Source organism: Leucoraja erinacea, chromosome 27, assembly GCF_028641065.1.
Source record: "Leucoraja erinacea ecotype New England chromosome 27, Leri_hhj_1, whole genome shotgun sequence".
Taxonomy (NCBI): domain Eukaryota; kingdom Metazoa; phylum Chordata; class Chondrichthyes; order Rajiformes; family Rajidae; genus Leucoraja; species Leucoraja erinaceus.
Genome location: NC_073403.1, coordinates 2,785,142 through 2,804,138, shown reverse-complemented (window position 1 = coordinate 2,804,138; position 18,997 = coordinate 2,785,142). Strand labels below are relative to the sequence as shown.

Genomic DNA, 18,997 nt, shown 5'->3' with positions numbered 1-18,997 from the left:
AGTTGAACAATCTCCACTATAGGAAATAGGCAACGTTTCGGGCCGAAACCCGGAAGGGTTTCGGCCCGAAACGTTGCCTATTTCCTTCGCTCCATAGATGCTGCTGCACCCGCTGAGTTTCTCCAGCACTTTTGTCTATCTTCGATTTTCCAGCATCGGCAGTTCCTGCTTAAAAACACTTGGTCTTTATTGCCTGACTGCGATTTGTGCTGACCACAGGAGCAAGGGGAGCGACTGTGGTGAACTGTGTGGACGTGGTCAAGATCCCAAATGGATATGATCCATGGCCAAAGAATGTGTTTGCGTTTGGCAGGTGTCCAGTTCCCTCGTTCCTTCCCCTGCACTGTGTGTGTGTGTGTGTGTGTGTGTGTGTGTAGAATAGTGTGTGTGTGGAATAGTGTGTGTGTGTGTGGAATAGTGTGTGTGGAATTGTGTGTGTGTGTGGAATTGTGTGTGTGTGTGGAATAGTGTGTGTGTGGGAGAGTGTGTGTGAACAATAGTGTGTGTGTGTGTGTGGAATAGTGTGTGTGTGTGTGGAATAGTGTGTGTGTGTGTGTGTGGGTGTGTGTGTGTGTGTGTGTGTGTGTGTGTGTGTGTGTGAGTGTGTGTGTGTGAGTGTGTGTGTGTGTGGAATAGTGTGTGTGTGTGTGGAATAGTGTGTGTGTGTGTGTGTGGAAGAGTGCGTGTGTGTGTGTGGAATAGTGTGTGTGGAATAGTGTGTGTGGAATTGTGTGTGTGTGTGGAAGTGTGTGTGTGTGTGGAATAGTGCGTGTGTGTGTGTGTGGAATATGTGTGTGTGGAATAGTGTGTGTGTGGAATAGTGTGTGTGTGTGGAATAGTGTGTGTTAGTGGGTGGAATAGTGCGTGTGCGTGTGTGGAATAGTGTGTGTGTGTGGAATAGTGTGTGTGTGTGTGAAATAGTGTGTCTGTGGGTGGAATAGTGTGTGTGTGGAATAGTGTGTGTGGAATAGTGTGTGTGTGTGTGGAATAGTGTGTGTGTGTGGAATAGTGTGTGTGGGTGGAATAGTGTGTGTGTGTGGAATAGTGTGTGTGTGTGTGTAGTGTGTGTGGAATGTGTGTGTGTGTGTGTGGAATAGTGTGTGCGTGTGTGGGAAGTGTGTGTGTGTGTGTGTGGGTGGAATAGTGTGTGTGTGTGTGTGTGGAATAGTGTGTGTGTGGAATAGTGTGTGTGTGGAATAGTGGAATAGTGTGTGTGTGGAATAGTGTGTGTGTGTGTGTGGAATAGTGTGTGTGTGTGTGTGTGTGTTGAATAGTGTGGAAAAAATGAACTGGCCACATCACTACACTGGGGCTTTCCTGTCATGTGAGATGAGACCAACACTGCAACAATAAAGCAAGGCTGCGGATTTTGCCCGAGGCTTCTGTTGCTATTTATAGCTGGCCTGGGAGAAATCCGAATGTGTTTTAAATAATTTTCCAAAGGGTCCAGAGAGGGGGGAAAGCTGCTGAAATGGAGAAGCTTGGTGCTTGTAATACTGTGCTGTGCTTGCTCAACCTGTCTGTCTGGGCACTTCTTTCATGCGTTTTGTGTGTTTTAATGACTGTTGGCAGATCGATTTCCCACCTGGCATAAATAAAGATCTATTGTTTCGGATGCAGCATAAACTAGAGGATTAGTCGTGGCACATCTGCACCGATCTGATGAAGGGTCTCGACCTGAAACGTCACCTATCCATATTCCCCAGAAACGCCACCTGACCCGCTGAGTTACTCCAGCACCGAGTCAGAGAGTCGTACAGTGTGGAAACGGATCCTTCAGCCCAACTTGCCCACACCAACCAACATACCCCATCTACAGTAGTCCCACCTGCCTGTGTTTATCCCAGATCCCTCTAAACCTACCTTCCCTACAGTATGTACTTGTCAATAGTCAATAGACAATAGGTGCAGTAGGGGACCATTCGGCCCTTCGAGCCAGCACTGCCATTCAATGTGATCATGGCTGATCATCCCCAATCAGTACCCCGTTCCTGCCTTCTCCCCATATCCCCTGACTCCCCTGTCTTTAAGAGCCCTATCTATCTAGCTCTCTGTTGATTATTTTTAAACATTGCGATGGTACCTGCCTCAGCTACCTCCTCTGGCAGCTTGTTCCATACACTTGGCCTCGTTTGTTTAAAAATAGGGATGCCTCTCAGATTCCTATTAAATCTTCTCCCCCCCCCCCCCCCCCCGTCCCCCTCCCCACGTGGGGAGGGATGGGCCACACCTATGACAGAGTGAACCAACTGTGTTAATGGGTGCTACTTGGGCACATGCTATGATTTTGTTGCTAATAACAAGGCCAGTGGACAGCGCACTGGCGAGTCTATCCAGGCAACCCCTCGCTAATGCTACGGGTGACTTGTGTAAAGTCGTACTTACTTAAACAGTTCAGTACTCTGTCCCTCGTGCAATCAAGGCAGTTTGCAATTTCCACACCACTGTACAATCGCGCGGGTTTGCATCAGAAACAAGTCAGCAATGGCGGTGGTGCTTACCCAGAAGGCCACTCATTGCGGAAAGTGCCCTGGACGCAGGCGGCCACCGCTGAGAGATAGACACACACACACACACACACACACACACACACACACACACACACACACACACACACACACACACACACACACACACACACGCACGCACACACACACACACACACACACAGTGGAGATACAGACGCACTGTCTATCATTGTGTAATCAGCCGGACAGGCAGCACCTCTGGAAATTAAGAATGGGTGACGTAGCGAGTCGAGACGCTTCTTCAGGGTGTGAATCACGATCAATTATCTAGCCTACATTTTTCTTGGAAATTTATCCCCTTTGATCTCTCGTTTTTCACACCTTACCCTTCCTTATCTTTCGTTTTCCTCTCCCCTAACTCTCAGTCTGAAGAAGGGTCTCAATCCGAAACGTCACCCATTCCTTCTCTCCAGAGATGCTGCCTGTCCTGCTTAGTTACTCCAAGTGTCTCTCTTTGGTGTAAACTTGCATCTGCAGTTCCTTCCCACACAATGCTCTCAATGAGTAACGTTCGGCAGGGGATGGGGATGGGGATGGTGATTCCGACACGTATAATCTGACAGGCGTAAGAGTTCATGGAACTCAACCATGAACGTAACATCAGGCAACTGAACCATCCTACCACAACCAGAGATCAGTCCTGAACTACTATCTACCTCATTGGTGACCCTCGGACTATCTTTGATCGGACTTTGCTGGCTTTACCTTGCATTCAGATTCAAAGATTCAGATTCAATTTTGATTGTCATTGTCAGTGTACAGTACAGAGACAACGAAATGCATTTAGCATCTCCCTTGAAGAGCGACATAGCAAACTATTTGAATCAAAAAAAATAATAAGTGTCCAATCCGGGGGGGGGGGGGGTGATTGGCAGTCACCGAGGTACGTTGTTGAGAAGAGTGACAGCCGCCGGAAAGAAGCTGTTCCTCGACCTGCTGGATCGGCAACGGAGAGACCTGTAGCGCCCTTCCCACACAATGTAGGAATGTGTAACAGTCCATGGTTGGGGTGGAGCAGTCCTTGGCGATGCTGAGCGCCCTCCGCAGACAGTATAATTGCTTTGACAGACTCAATGGAGGGGAACTCGTGAACCGTAACATCAGGCAATTTTCACCACCCTCTGCAATGCCAGAGGTCGGAGACTGAGCAGTTGCCATACCATACTGGTGATGCCCTTGGTAAGGATGCTCTCGATGGTGCTGGCTTTACCTTGCGCTAAAGTGTTATTCCCTCGTGTATCTGTACACTGTGAATGGCCCGATTATAATCACGTATTGTTTTTCCGTTGACTGGTTAGCACGCAACAAAAGCTGTTCACTGTACCTCGGTACACGTGACAATAAACTGAAACTGGTAACTTGGGGAGCGCCTGCACTAATATAGGGGAAGGAAATCGGAGACTAATGGTCGATCCTGAAAGAGTGTGTTGGAGAATTGGATATCACAGTCTAGTGGCTCTGACAAGGCAGCTTGCAACCTGCGGTGTGAATATTGATTCCCCTAACTCCAAGCGACCTGTGCGCCCCTTCTCTCCATGACCCCTCCCACCCAAGGTCGTACCAGCTTCAAAGTCGTCTTGTGGAGTCTCGTTGTCCCTAACTCTCATCTCGCCCACAGCTGACAATGGACTGTTTCATTTACCATCGTTACATTGTCGTTACGTACGCCTCTGTGGCCATGCGGTGAGAACGGAGAGGTTGAGAAGGAGTGTCTTCCCAGAGGCCATTCGGGCTGTAAACTCCTATCTCAACAGGGACGAGCTATACTGTACCATTCTACTGCTTTTTTTAAAATTGCTGTTTTTTTTCTTTCCTCCCATAATATGTAATATGTGATTCTGTTCCATTCTGTTTGTAGTTTGTTTGTTTGTCTTTTTGCACAGAGTCCGCGAGCATTGCCACTTTTCATTTCACTACACATCTCGTATGTGTATGTGACAAATAGACTTGACTTGACTTGAGTTTTTTTTTGTATATCTGTCGATCATTTGCTCCATATCTCTCTGCATCAGCGTCTGAAATCTCTCGTTTCCGTCTCCGTCCGAAGAATGGTCTCTATCTGAAACGTCACCCATTCCTTCTCTCCAGAGATGCTGCCTGACCCGCTGAGTTGCTCCAGCTCTCTGTGTCCCTGCTTTCATACTGATGAGGGAGCACTTGTTTGTGACATTTCTGTCGGGCCTGGTTGCCAAGGTGCAGGAGGCCACGGGCAGAAACGTTAGCGTGGGGACGGGATGGTGAGTTAACGAGGCAGACAGCTGAGGGCACACCTGCAGATTGCAACCCAGGTGCTCCACAAACCTCTCGCCCAATCTGCGTTTGGCTTTCTCCGCTGTAGAAGGGCCCATGTTGTGAAAGGGGTGCGTGCAGACTGCATCGTTATTCTGTCGCCAATTCAAAATCTGAGTCTCTCTTTAATGAGGAGGAAATTGCTAAAATATTTTGAATGCTTTAAGTGTTTTTTTTTGTCTGAAAAAATATCTTCTGTGTTGTTATGTGACTTTAATTACTAAAAGCTCTCATTTCCTTTATATTCTCTAAAGAGCTTGATACATTTTCTCCCCCATAATTTACACTCTCGGCCCCTTATTCACTCTTCACCTCCTGTTTAGTTTAGCTTCGAGATAGGACATGGAAACAGGCCCTTCGGCCCACCAGGTCCATGCCGTTCATCGATCACCAATTCACAGTCTGAAGAAGGGTCTCGACCCGAAAAGTCACCTATTCCTTCTCTCCAGAGATGCTGCCTGACCCGCTGAGTTACTCCAGCATATTGTGTCTACCCGTTCACGGGTGTTCGATGTTCTCCAACTATTTCATCCACTCCCTACACACGAGTGGCATTTATTTAAATTTATTTTTACAGAGGCAAGTAACTTACCCCTGTAAAATGAATATCTTTGGGATGTGGGAGGAAGTTGGAGCACCTGGAGGAAACCCACGTGGCCACTGGTCGAACGTGCAAACTCCACACAGACAGCACCCGAGATCGGGATCGAACCGCAGTCTCTGGCGCTGTGAGGCAGCAGCTCTACCCGCTGCACCACTTTACTGCTCTTGTATTAAAGCCCTGTCCCACTGTACGGGTTCATTCAAGAGCTCCCGAGTATTAAAAAAAAATCAAACTGGTGGTAAGCACGGAGAATGTACGTAGCGGGTACGTCGGAGCTCGGGGACGTCTCTTAGCGCTAACGGCAGGTAAACAGGGGAAGACTCGTGAAGATTTTTCAACATGTTGAAAAATGTCCACGAGATCCCCGAGTACCGACGAGCGGCCATTTACCGTAAATCTCCGAGTTCGAATCGGGGCAAACTCTGGGAGAACTCTTGAATGAACTCGTACAGTGGGACAGGGCTTTTAGCCTTCAAGAACATTTTTCTTGGTAAAGGCCCTTGACTGGGCAAAGGGAACATTTCCCCAGTGAGGTTGAGTCTGAAGCAGCTCACCTGACCTGAGACTTAGCGTATCCATGTCCTCAAGCAATGCTGCCTGGCCCGTCGTGTTACTCCTGCATGTTATGTTCGACACAAGATCCCAGTATCTGCAATTCCTTGTGTCTCCACAGTGGACAAGACTGAAATTAGTTTAGTCTAGTGATACAGCCTTGAAACAGGTCCTTCGGCCCACCGAGTCCGTGCCGACCAGTGATCCCCGCACATTAACACTATCCTACACACACTAGGGAAAATTTAGATTTATACCTAGCCAATTAACCTACAAACCTGTACGCCTTTGGAGTGTGGGAAGAAACTGAGGATCTCGGAGAAAACCCACGCAGGGAGAACGTACAAATCTCTGTGCAGACAGCACCCGTAGTTAGGTTAGAACTCTGTGCCTGGTGCTGCAAGCGCTGTAAGGCAGCAACTCTGCCACTGCGACACCATTAATGATCAGATGGTGCTGTCCATTAATATGCTGCCTAGATGTGCATCCTGTGTTTAAGAAGGAACTGCAGATGCTGGAAAATCGAAGGTAGACAAAAATGCTGGAGAAACTCAGAGGGTGCAGCAGCATCTATGGAGCGAATTAAATAGGCAACGTTTCGGGCCGAAACCCTTCTTCAGACTGAAATGTTGCCTATTTCCTTCGCTCCATAGATGTAGCCTCACCCGCTGAGTTTCTCCAGCATTTTTGTCAACCTTGATCAGACTTTGCTGGCTTTACCTTGCACTAAATGTTGCTCCATTGTCATGTACTTTCCACAAAGTGTTAAAGGCCGTTCCTATGGCTGAATCCCGAGGTAACTTGAATCTGACAGTATAAATGAGGATAAACACTAAGATAGGCAGAGGTTTCTACTTTCAACTGTTTCTTCAGAATTCTTCTACAAAAGACTGAGTCACACTCAGCAGCATCTATGGAGCGAAGGAAATAGGCAACGTTTCGGGCCGAAACCCTTCCTCAGACTGACACTTTGCAAGTCTTTAGACTCCAGTGCGTAATCAGGCCCTACAGACCACCGAGTCTGCAGAAGCCCATGCTTGCCTGTACACTTACACGATCCTATACACCAGGGGACAATTGACAATTTACCAAAGCCAATTAACCTACAAACTTGAAGGTACACAAAAATGCTGGAGAAACTCAGCGGGTGCAGCAGCATCTACGGAGCGAAGGAAATAGGCGACGTTTCGGGCTGAAACCCTTCTTCAGACTGATCATATTTCCTTCGCTCCATAGATGCTGCCGCACCCGCTGAGTTGCTCCAGCATTTTTGTGTACCTTCGATCTTCCAGCATCTGCAGTTCCTTCTTGAACACTTAACCTACAAACTGGTATGTCTATGGAGTGTGGGAGGAAACTAGAGCACCTGGAGAAAATCCATGTGGCTGCAGGGAGAACGTGCAAACTTCGTACAGACAGCACCCGTAGTCGGGATCGAACCCTGTCGCTGTAAATGCAGCAACTCCGCAGCTGCACCACGGGGCTGCCCGACAAAATGCTTTTGAAGTTCGCACACTGTTGTAATACAGAAGTCATGGAAACGATACGCATTGCGATGTTGTACAGGCAGTAATCAAAGATTCACCAGATAAAGTTATGTTTAGGTTTAATACAGGTAGACAAAAATGCTGGAGAAACTCAGCGGGTGCAGCAGCATCTATGGAGCGAAGGAATAGGTGACGTTTTGGGTCGAGACCCTTCTTCAGACTCGGATTCAGGTTTATTATTGTCAGTATACCGAGGTACAGCGAAAAGCTCTTTTACATGTTTTCCAAATCATAGTTTTCCAATCATAGATCAGGTATGCTGTATATTGATACAATCCAAGCACAGGAGAAAATGCAGAATATAGTTCTCAGCATTGTAGCACATCTTGTGTATGGCGTGCACAGCCTAAAGTTGTAGGACAACGTGTTCTGTTTGATCTTATTTGATTGTGCACGCCGGGTTGATTGCATTCGTCGAAACCGGGCGGGCCACGTGAAGTTTCCAATCTCCCAACCCATTGTAGTACATCGGATCCATAGACAAAGTCCAATGTCTTTAGAGATGCAGCGCAGAAACAGGCCTTTGGCCCACCGAGTCTACGCCGACCACCCTTGTATCCCATCCTACACACTAGGTCACGGGGAGGGCGGACAGACTCCGCACAGACAGCACCCGTAGTCAGGATTTAATCCGGGTCGCTGGAGGTGTGCCCCCCTCCGGTTCTATGTCTCGTGTCCCCTCAAGGAAATATCCGGCAGTGTTAATCTGTGCATCAAATGACGTAGTCAGACTCTGCAAGAGGCACATCGGTATTGGTGAGCAAGTTGCTCGCACTTGCCTTATTTGGCCACTTTGCTGTTTCCAAAATAGGTCTGTTTGTTTCGCCTTTCAAAACAGGAAGTGACAGGGGCAATCTCCACGGTGCCATGAAGGTCTGCTTTCCTCTCTGCGTATTCATGCTTGATGTTGATTTGAATCTGAACCCATTTGCAACAAGGTCCCTGTGGGGGGGGTGGGGGGAATAAGGTCAAGGGATCTATCCCACTACTCCGCCCGCACGTGTAACGAGGCACTTTCCCCACTGTATCGTTCAAGAAGGAGAGTCATGAATATTTCAGTTTTTTTTGTGTGTCACTAAAATAAGTTATACAGAAACACTAAAATAAGTTTTATAGAAACTTACAAAATTCTTAAGGGGTTGGACAGGCTAGATGCAGGAAGATTGTTCCCGATGTTGGGCAAGTCCAGGACAAGGGGTCACAGCTTTTAAGAAATAAGACCGAGGGGGAAATCTTTTAGGACCGAGAGTGTGAAAAACGATGTTGGGGAAGCCCAGAACACAGAGAGTGGTGAATCTCTGGAATTCTCTGCCACAGAAGGCACTGTTGAGGCCACAGTTCATTGGCTATATTTAAGAGGGAGTTAGATGTGGCCCTTGTGGCTAAAGGGATCAGGGGGTATGGAGAGAAGGCAGGTACAGGATACTGGATGGCATAGCCAACATAGAAAATAGGTGGTGCAGTTTTAGGAGTAGGCCATTCGGCCCTTCCAGCCTGCACTGCCATTCAATATTATCATTGCTGATCATCCAACTCAGTATCCTGTTCCTGCCTTCTCTCCATACCCTCTGATCGCTTATAAATAATAAATTTCGGAAGGTTGCCTATTTCCTTCGCTCCATCGATGCTGCTGCATGCGCTGAGTTTCTCCAGCACTTTTGTCTACCTTCGATTTTCCAGCATCTTAAGCCTACAAACCTGCATGTCTTTGGAGGGAGGTTGGCCTGGCAGAGATGAAAGGCATGCGAGATATGGGGAGAAGGGAGTGTAAAATGTGAAGCCAGAGGAGGGATCTTGGTGAGAGGGGATGGGAAGGAATGGGGCTAGGGGCAAACCCTGGACACGCCCTCTTCTCTCCTCTCCCATCGGGTGGGGAGGGGGGGGGGCAGGCAGGGAGAAGAAAGGAAGTGGAGGAGCCAGAGGGCTGAGGGAGAGCGGAGAAGGGGAGGAGACAGTAGGGGCTACCGGAAATTGGAGAAGTCAATGTTCATGCCGCTAGGGTGCAGACTGCCCAAGCGGAATATGAGGTGCTGCTCCTCCAATTTCCGGTGGTGCTCACTCTGGCCATGGAGGAGGCCCAGGACAGAGAGGTCGGATTCGGAATGGGAGGGAGGGGGAGTTGAAGTGCTGAGCCACCGGGAGATCAGGTTGGTTAATGCGGACCGAGCGGAGGTGTTCGGCGAAACGATCGCCAAGCCTCCGCTTGGTCTCACCGATGTAGATCAGTTGACACCTAGAGCAGCGGATGCAATAGATGGGGTTGGAGGAGATGCAGGTGAACCTCTGATGCATCTGGAACGACTGCTTGGGTCCTTGGATGGAGTCGAGGGGGGAGGTAAAGCGACAAGTGTAGCATTTCCTGCAGTTGCAAGGGAGAGTGCCCGGGGAGGGGGTGGATTAATTGGCTTGGTATCAATGTAAATTGTCCCTAGTGTGTGTGTGTGTAAGTTAGCGTTGGTGTACGGAGGTCGCTGGTTGGCACGGACTCGTTGGGATGAGGGGCTCTGTGTCTCTAAACTTAACTGAACGAATAGTTTCTCATCTTGCAGGAGTCAATTGAAACTGTCAAAACTGTACAGGCTGGGACACATTCTTCTTGAACAGAGAGGCACGCACAGACTGGCAAGAGGCTTGTACTGCTCCTATGGTCTGTTTTGTGTTCCAAGTACTTTCTAATCTTGCAAAGGGAGATCTATGCCTAGAGGCAGTTCTCAAATAGGAGCGGAGCTGTTGGAATCTAAGGATGGGGCACCTCCCCTCTCCACACTCTGTCCTAGTGCAGGGATGGGTTTCGACACAAAAGTCCGCGAGCATTGCCACTTTTCATTTCACTACACATCTCGTATGTGTATTTGACGAATAGACTTGACTTGACTTGACTTTATCTTTCGATCATTTGCTCCATTTCTCTCTCTGCATCAGCGTCTGAAATCTCTTGTTTCCGTCTCCGTCCGAAGAATGGTCTCAGGATAGGTGCTGGAGGAACTCAGTGGGTGCTGCACCCTTTGCCCCATGCAAAGAGTTGAGCAATCTCGAACTATAGGAAATAGGCAACGTTTCGGGCCGAAACCCTTCCGGGTTTTGGCACGAAACGTTGCCTATTTCCTTCGCTCCATCGATGCTGCTGCACCCGCTGAGTTTCTCCAGCGCTTTTGTCTACCTTCGATTTTCCAGCATCTTAAGCCTACAAACCTGCATGTCATTGGAGGGAGGTTGGCCTGGCAGAGATGAAAGGCATGCGAGATATGGGGAGATGGGGGCGTAAAATGTGAAGCCAGAGGAGAGATCTTGGTGAGAGGGGATGGGAAGGAATGGGGCTAGGGGCAAACCCTCTTCTCCCCTCTCCACACTACGTCCTAGTGCAGGGATGGGTTTCAACACAAAACCTCAACTATTCCTTTACACTCCACCCCCAAACAACCCACGGATGCTGCTCAAACTGTGTAGGGAGGAACGGCAGATGCTGGTTCAAACTGAAGATAGACACAAAATAGAAACATAGAAACATAGAAATTAGGTGCAGGAGTAGAGGCCATTCGGCCCTTCGAGCCTGCACCGCCATTCAATATGATCATGACTGATCATCCAACTCAGTATCCCGTACCTGCCTTCTCTCCATACCCCCTGATCCCCTTAGCCACAAGGGCCACATCTAACTCCCTCTTAAATATAGCCAATGAACTGTGGCCTCAACTACCCTCTGTGGCAGAGAGTTCCAGAGATTCACCACTCTCTGTGTGACAAAAATGCTGGAGTAACTCAGCGGGACAGGCAGCATCTCTGGAGAGAAGGAATATTTAGGGTCGAGACCCTTCTTCAGACTTCAGCTGATCAAACTACTGAGTTCCTTCAGCGCGTTGCTTGTGAGTCTTGGTGACAGACAAGAAATAACAAGATCGGTGCAAAAATCTGGAGAGATAAAACGCTTGTTTGACAGTTCTATTTACAGTGCACTATGTTTCTATATTCTGTTGTGCTGCTGCAAGTAAATGGGCTGTCCCACTGCGGCAATCTAATGGACGAGTTTAGAAGAGTTTAGGAGAGTTTGAAAAAGTGTCATGTTGAAGACCTCCCTTCGACTATGTTGAAGACTATCTTCAACTATGTTGAAGACTATCTTCGACTACCTTCGACTACCCTCGATTACCTATGTATAACATTGCGACCTTCGTTAAGAAGGCTGTGGAGGCCAAGTCAATGGATATTTTTACGGCAGAGATAGATAGATTCTTGATTAGTGTGGGTGCCAGAGGTTATGGGGAGAGTTCGATAGAGCTCTAGGGGCTAGTGGAATCAAGGGATATGGGGAGAAGGCAGGCATGGGTTATTGATTGGGGACGATCAGCCATGATCGCAATGAATGGCGGTGCTGGCTCGAAGGGCCGAATGGCCTGCACCTATTTTCTATGTTTCTAAGGCAGGAGAATGGGGTTAGGAGGGAGAGATAGATCAGCCATGATTGAATGGCGGAGTAGACGATGGGCCGAATGGCCTAATTCTACCCCCATCACTTTTGACGTAATGACCTTATGCCTTGTGGGAATGTGAATGTAAAGATGGAAACTGAAGGTGTTGATGGTTCTTGTTGTTTTTCCCCAGGCACTACCCCAAGTCTTCCTTCACCGCAGTGGCCGATACCCCTGAAAACCTGCGCCTGAAGAAACAAAGCAAGTTGCAGAGTCAAGTAAGCCGTAGTTTCAGTTTGGTTAATTGTCATCTGTACCGAGCTACAGTGAGAGGCTTTTGTTATGGGCAGGGGTTATGTGGAGAAGGCAGGAGAATGGGGTTGGGAGGGAGAGATAGACCAGCCGTGATTGAATAGGCGGAGTGGACTTGACGGGCTGAGTGGCCTCATTCTGCTCCGATCACATGGATTTATGAACATGGGTTCCATCGCAGTGTAAGCTCTGTTGTATCATGGGATAGGAGCAGATCTATCTCTCCCTCCTAACCCCATTCTCCTGCCTTCTCCCCACAAGGGGTCACAGCTTAAGGATAAGGGGGAAATCCTTTAAAACCGAGATGAGATAGAACATTTTTCACACAGAGAGTGGTGAATCTCTGGAACTCTCTGCCACAGAGGGTAGTTGAGACCAGTTCATTGGCTATATTCAAGAGGGAGTTAGATGTGGCCCTTGTGGCTAAGGGGATCAGGGGGTATGGAGAGAAGGCAGGTACGGGATACTGAGTTGGATGATCAGCCATGATCATATTGAATGGCGGTGCAGGCTCGAAGGGCCGAATGGCCTACTCCTGCACCTAATTGTCTATGTTTCTATGTTTCTATAACCCCTGACACCCACACTAATCAAGAATCTATCTATCTCTGCCGTAAAAACATCCATTGACTTGGCCTCCACAGCCCTCTGTGGCAATGAATTCCACAGATTGAGCTCCCTCTGACTGAAGAAATCAAGGGCCACATCTAACTCCCTCTTAAATATAGCCAATGAACTGTGGCCTCAACTACTTTCTGTGGCAGAGAGTTCCAGAGATTCACTACTCTCTGTGTAAAAAATGTTTTTCACACAGAGTATAAGAATAGTATAACAAACAACAGTGGTTCGTAGATTAAATACAAACATCACTACATACATATAGCCCTCGCTCAGAGGACGCCAAGAAAGGCTTGGGAGTAGAGATGAGTTTGTAGTCTCGACTTGAAGGAGTTGATGGAGGGGGCAGTTCTGATGGGTAGAGGGATGCTGTCATACACAATATTTTGTCAATCTTTTCCACATCCTTTCTTTCCATCAACAGTATCCAGATGGTGTACTCTTGAATCAATAAAGTTCTTTACAGTTCCTCTAGAGAGTCTATTATTGTTAAATGCCAGTCAGTGCACAAGTCCACAGTGGCCCACTCAAGCATTCTATAGCCTCTGATTGTTTACTTAGTGTGATTGCTTCTGAGAACCACCTTTAACTACCTTAAATTAACGCAGTGCTAATCTCTCTCTGTTCCCTGGAGTCTAGTTCTAGCCGAGGAGCGTTTACTTTATGGGCCTGTCCCACTTGCGCAACTTTTTTGGCGTCTTGCCGTCACCCGTCAGAGGTCGCTGAAAATGTTCACCATGTTGAAATTCCAGCAGCGTCCAGAACACGGTACTGCTCTTTGAGCGACTACTCACGACCATACCGGCTTCACACCGCGATATGTCGCCCGTATGGTCGTGACTGGTCTCCTCAGTCGCCCAAAGAGTCGTGCCTTGTTCTGGTCGCCGCTGGATTTTCAACAGGTTGAAAATTTTCGCCCGACCTGCAACGAGCTATGACGGGCACCCAGCGGTCACCGAAAAATTTGAATAAGCAGGACAGGCCCTTTACTTTAGAGATGCAGCGCGGAAACAGGCCCTTGGGCCCACCGACTCCGCGCCGACCCTGTACACTAACTCTATCGTACAGACCGGGGACAATTTACTATTTTTTACCGAAGCTAATCAACCTACAAACCTGTATGTTTGTGGAATGTGGGGGGAAACCGGAGCGCCCGGAGAAAACCCACACAGTCACAGGTTGAACGTACAGACAGCATCCGCAGTCATGATCGAACCCGGGTTTATAGACAATAGATGCAGGAGTAGAGGCCATTTGGCCCTTCGAGCCAGCACCGCCATTCAATGTGATCATGGCTGATCATCCCCAATCAGTACCCAGTTCCTGCTTTCTCCCCATACCCCCTGACTCCGCTATCTTTAAGAGCCCTCTTGAAAGCATCCAGAGAACCTGCCTCCACCGCTCTCTGAGGCAGAGAATTTCCACAGTGAGAAAAAGTGTTTCCTCGTCTCCGTTCTAAATGGCTTACCCCTTATTCTTAAACTGTGTGGCCCCTGGTTCTGGACTCCCCCGACATCGGGAACATGTTTCCTGCCTCTAGCGTGTCCAAGCCCTGAACAGTCTTATATGTTTCTGGCACTGTAAGGGAGCAACTCTACCGCTGCACCACCGTGCCGCCCCAAGTTGTTTAACTGTGATGCCGCAAGTGTATACATACCAGGGTAGAAAACTCTAAGTAACTGGTTGAAATACCCTGCTAATAGTTAATGGCTAGGTTAAACTAGTTCTATGTAATTGCATCTGCAATGAACCGTGGCATAAAGAACCATCCAAATGGGTGCTTGAATAAAATACTCTCTTGTCCTCATAATATTAGTAGTTGATAATCGAAACATGAAATGCAAACAAGTACAAATTTAGTTCATTTTATTTTGGCAGTGAAGAAAGCGAATGGTATGTTAGCATTCATAGCAAAAGGATTTGAGTATAGGAGCAGGGAGGTTCTACTGCAGTTGTACAGTGTCTTGGTGAGACCACACCTGGAGTATTGCGTACAGTTTTGGTCTCCTAATCTGAGGAAAGACATTCTTGCTGTAGAGGGAGTACAGGGAAGGTTCACCAGACTGATTCCTGGGATGACAGGACTTTCATATGAAGAAAGACTGGATAGACTCGGCTTGTACTCGCTAGAATTTAGGAGATTGAGGGGGGATCTTATAGAAACTTACAAAATTCTTAAGGGGTTGCACAGGCTAGATGCAGGAAGATTGTTCCCGATGTTGGGGAAGTCCAGAACAAGGGGTCACAGTTTAAGGATAAGGGGGAAATCTTTTAGGACCGAGATGAGAAAAACATTTTCCACACAGTGATGAATCTGTGGAATTCTCTGCCACAGAGGGTAGTTGAGGCCTGTTCACTGGGATCTATATTTAAGAGGGAGTTAGATGTGGCCCTTGTGGTAAAGGGTCAGGGGGTATGAGAGAAGGCAGGTACAGGATACTGAGTTGGATGATCAGCCGTGATCATATTGAATGGCGGTGCAGGCTCGAAGGGCTGAATGGCCTCTACTCCTGCACCTATTTTCTATGTTTCTATGTTTTATGTTTGCAGTCTGCAAAGCTGGTGCAGTGGTTACTTAAAATAGATGTGTTTTTATCTTGTTCAGCACAGCTAGGATATCTAGAAATAGGAATAATGTCAAACAGGCCACTGGGAGAAATTATCTCAGAACATGGAACAGGAAATGGGTCCTAGGCTCACAATATCTGCGCCAAATTTGATGCCAAGACTAACTCTTATCTGTCTGCATGTAATCCATATCCCCCTGCTCCCTGCATATCCATGTGCCTATCTAAAATCCTCTTAAACGCCACTATTGTTCCTGCCTCCACCACCACCCCTGGCAATGCGTTCCAGGCACCCACCCACCACCCTCTGTGTTTATATATCTATTTAAAAAACCTGCCCCTTACATCTCTTTCATACTTTTACCCTCTCACCTTAAAGCTGAGAGAACTGTCTTAAGGGGCTGTCCCACTGTACGAGGTAATTCAAGAGCTCTCCCGTGTTTAAAAAAAAAATAATCAAACTCGTGGTAAGCACGTAGAATGTACGTAGCGGGTATGTCGGAGCTCGGGGACGTCTCTTAGCGGCTCGTAACGCTAACGGCAGGTACTCAGGAAACGTGGTAAGCTCGGGAAGACTCGTGAAGATTTTTTCAACATGTTGAAAGATGTCCACGAGAGCCCAGAGTACATATGAGCGGCCGTTATCGTCAATCTCCGAATCGGGGGAAACCCGGGAGAAATTCTTGAATTAGCTCGTGCAGTGGGACAGCCGCTTAAGATGGGTCCCGATCCGAAATGTTGCCTCTCTCTGTTTACCAGGGATGTTTGTCTGACCTGCTGAGCTATTTTAGCACTGTGGGTCTATTTTTTTTGGAAAATCAGCGTCTGCAGTTCCTTGATCTCACATCCAAATGTGGTCTAACCAAAGTCCAATGTATATCTCCTGTCCTGCCACCTCCTTTGTCATCCGCTAGTGTGTGCAAGCGCGCGTGCAAATGTGAGCGCGCGTGTGTGTGTGTGTGTGTGTGTGAGGACCGTCAATGTCACACCACAGCTGTTTTGGAGAAAACCAGACGCATTCACAGCCTGCTGAGTCTCACTTGAGATTAACCCTTTCAGAAGATCTAGGAGCAGAGTTGGGCCATTCGGCCCATCAAGTCTAATCCACCATTCAATCATGGCTGATCTATCTCTCCCTCTCAACCCCATTCTCCTGCCTTCTCCCCATAACCCCTGACACCCGAACTAATCAAGAATCTATCTATCTCTGCCATAAAAATATCCATTGATTTGGCTTCCACAGCCGTCTGTGGCAATGAATTCCACAGATTCACCACCCTCTGACTAAAGAAATTGCCCCTCATCCTTCCTTAAGGAACGTCTTTGTATTCTGAGGCTGTGCCCTCTAGTCCACGACTCCCCCACTAGTGGAAATATTCTCGCCACATCCACTCTATCCAGGCCTTGCACGATGCGGTAAGTTTCAATCAGGTCCTCCCTCATCCTTCTACACTGCGGAGTGGAGGCCCAGCGCCATCAAACCCTCATCGTACGTGAACCCACTCATTCCTGGGATCATTCTCGTCAATGTATCCTTTCCCATACATGTGTGGCCATCTTAAACCGCGGACAGTCGCCAACATAGAAACATAGACAATAGGTGCAGGAGTAGGCCATTCGGCCCTTCGAGCCTGCACCGCCATTCAATATGATCATGGCTGATCATCCAACTCAGTGTCCTGTACCTGCCTTCTCTCCATACCCCCTGATCCCTTTAGCCACATCTAACTCCCTCTTAAATATAGCCAATGAACTGTGGCCTCAACTACCCTCTGTGGCAGAGAATTCCACAGATTCACCACTCTCTGTGTGTGAAAAATGTTTTTCTCATCTCGGTCCTAAAAGATTTCCCCCTTATCCTTAAACTGTGTGACCCCTTGTTCTGGACTTCCCCATCATCGGGAACAATCTTCCTGCATCTAGCCTTGTCCAACCCCTTATGAATTTTGTAAGTTTCTATAAGATCCCCTCTCAATCTTCTAAATTCTAGCGAGTGCAAGCCGAGTCTATCCAGTCTTTCTTCATAAGTCCTGACATCCCAGGAATCAGTCTGGTGAACCTTCTTGACTCCCTTCCTATAAGATCCCCCCTCAAGCTTCTAAATTGTAAGTCAAAGCGGGTACTTGACCACTGGCCACTCGCGATTTCACTGTGGGAAGTGGCATTGAGGTGGGTCCTGTCTTGCTGTTTGCCGTTTGCACCTCTCCTGGTGTGTGTGAGAGTGTGATTGATATTAGACTTCCTGCACAGAGCGTCGTCTTAAATTAAAAAAAACCCAAATGGTTTCTGTTTAATTGTCTGCTTTTCTCACTTTTAAAAATAGCCCAAGGCTTAGCTTGAAGCTATTTCAGGTAATGTTTTAGTGGCTTCCTGCTCGTGATGTTAGTTCAATCAATAGTGCAGCCGGCAGCGCTGGAGTTGGGGTGGGGCCGCACTGCTCATGTGTTCAGGACTTTCCCACAATCATCAGGGACTTTCAGCCTCATCTGCCCCTGCTTGTTCTGCCTTTTTTTGAGGAACTATTAGAAAACTGTTCCTCAAAATGACCAGGGTGGTGAAGGAGGCTGTTGGCACGTCCTTAAAACCCAGATGAGAAGAACTTTTTTCACACGGAGAGTGGTGAATCTCTGGAACTCTCTGCCACAGAGGGTAGTTGAGGCCACACAGTTCATTGGCTATATTTAAGAGGGAGTTAGATGTGGCCCTTGTGGCTAAGGGGATCAGGGGGTATGGAGAGAAGGCAGGTACGGGATACTGAGTTGGATGATCAGCCATGATCATATTGAATGGCGAATGGTGCAGGCTCGAAGGGCCGAATGGCCTCTACTCCTGCACCTAATTTCTATGTTTCTATGTCCTGGCCATGATCATAGAGTCGTACTGAGTCACATGGCATGGACACATGCCCTTTGTCCCAGCTTACCCACTCCGACCAACATGCCCCACGTACGCCAGTCCTACCTGCCCCATGTTTGGTCCATATCCCTCTAAGCCTATGCTGGTCAGCACACAACAAAAGCTTTTCACTGTACCTCGGCACACGTGACAATAAACTAAATCCAACTATCCATGTACTTGTCCAAATCTTTCATAAACGTTGCAATAGTATTTGCCTCTGGTAGCTTGTTCTATACCCCCACCGGCCATTGTGTAAAACAAAAAAGTTGCCCCTCCAGTTCGTATTAAATCTATTCCCCCTCACCATTAGCCTATGTCCTCTAGTTCTTGATTGCCCTACTCTGGGATATAGAAACATAGAAATTAGGTGCAGGAGTAGCCCATTCGGCCCTTCGAGCCTGCACCGCCATTCAATATGATCATGGCTGATCATCCAACTCAGTATCCCGTACCTGCCTTCTCTCCATACCCCCTGATCCCTTTAGCTACAAGGGCCACATCTAGCTCTCTCTTAAATATAGCCAATGAACTGTGGCCTCAACTACCCTCTGTGGCAGAGAGTTCCAGAGATTCACCACTCTCTGTGGAAAAAAGTTCTTCTCATCTTGGTTTTAAAGGATTTCCCCCTTATCCTTAAGCTGTGACCCCTTGTCCTGGACTTCCCCAACATCGGGAA

At 47.9% G+C, this 18,997-nt stretch overlaps 1 protein-coding gene across 2 annotated transcripts in view; it reads left to right on the top strand.

Annotated features, from left to right (window-relative positions):
* The window catches only part of lasp1 (LIM and SH3 protein 1), a 129,298-nt gene that overhangs the window by 55,906 nt on the left and 54,395 nt on the right, over positions 1-18,997 (top strand). For both annotated transcript variants that reach the window (XR_008725633.1, XM_055656806.1), the window contains exon 3: positions 12,120-12,204. Coding sequence is in view for 1 of the 2 variants with exons in the window: in XM_055656806.1 (XP_055512781.1) it covers positions 12,120-12,204 (85 nt within the window). In the remaining variant the exon portion in view is untranslated. The remainder of the gene's footprint in view (positions 1-12,119; positions 12,205-18,997) is intronic.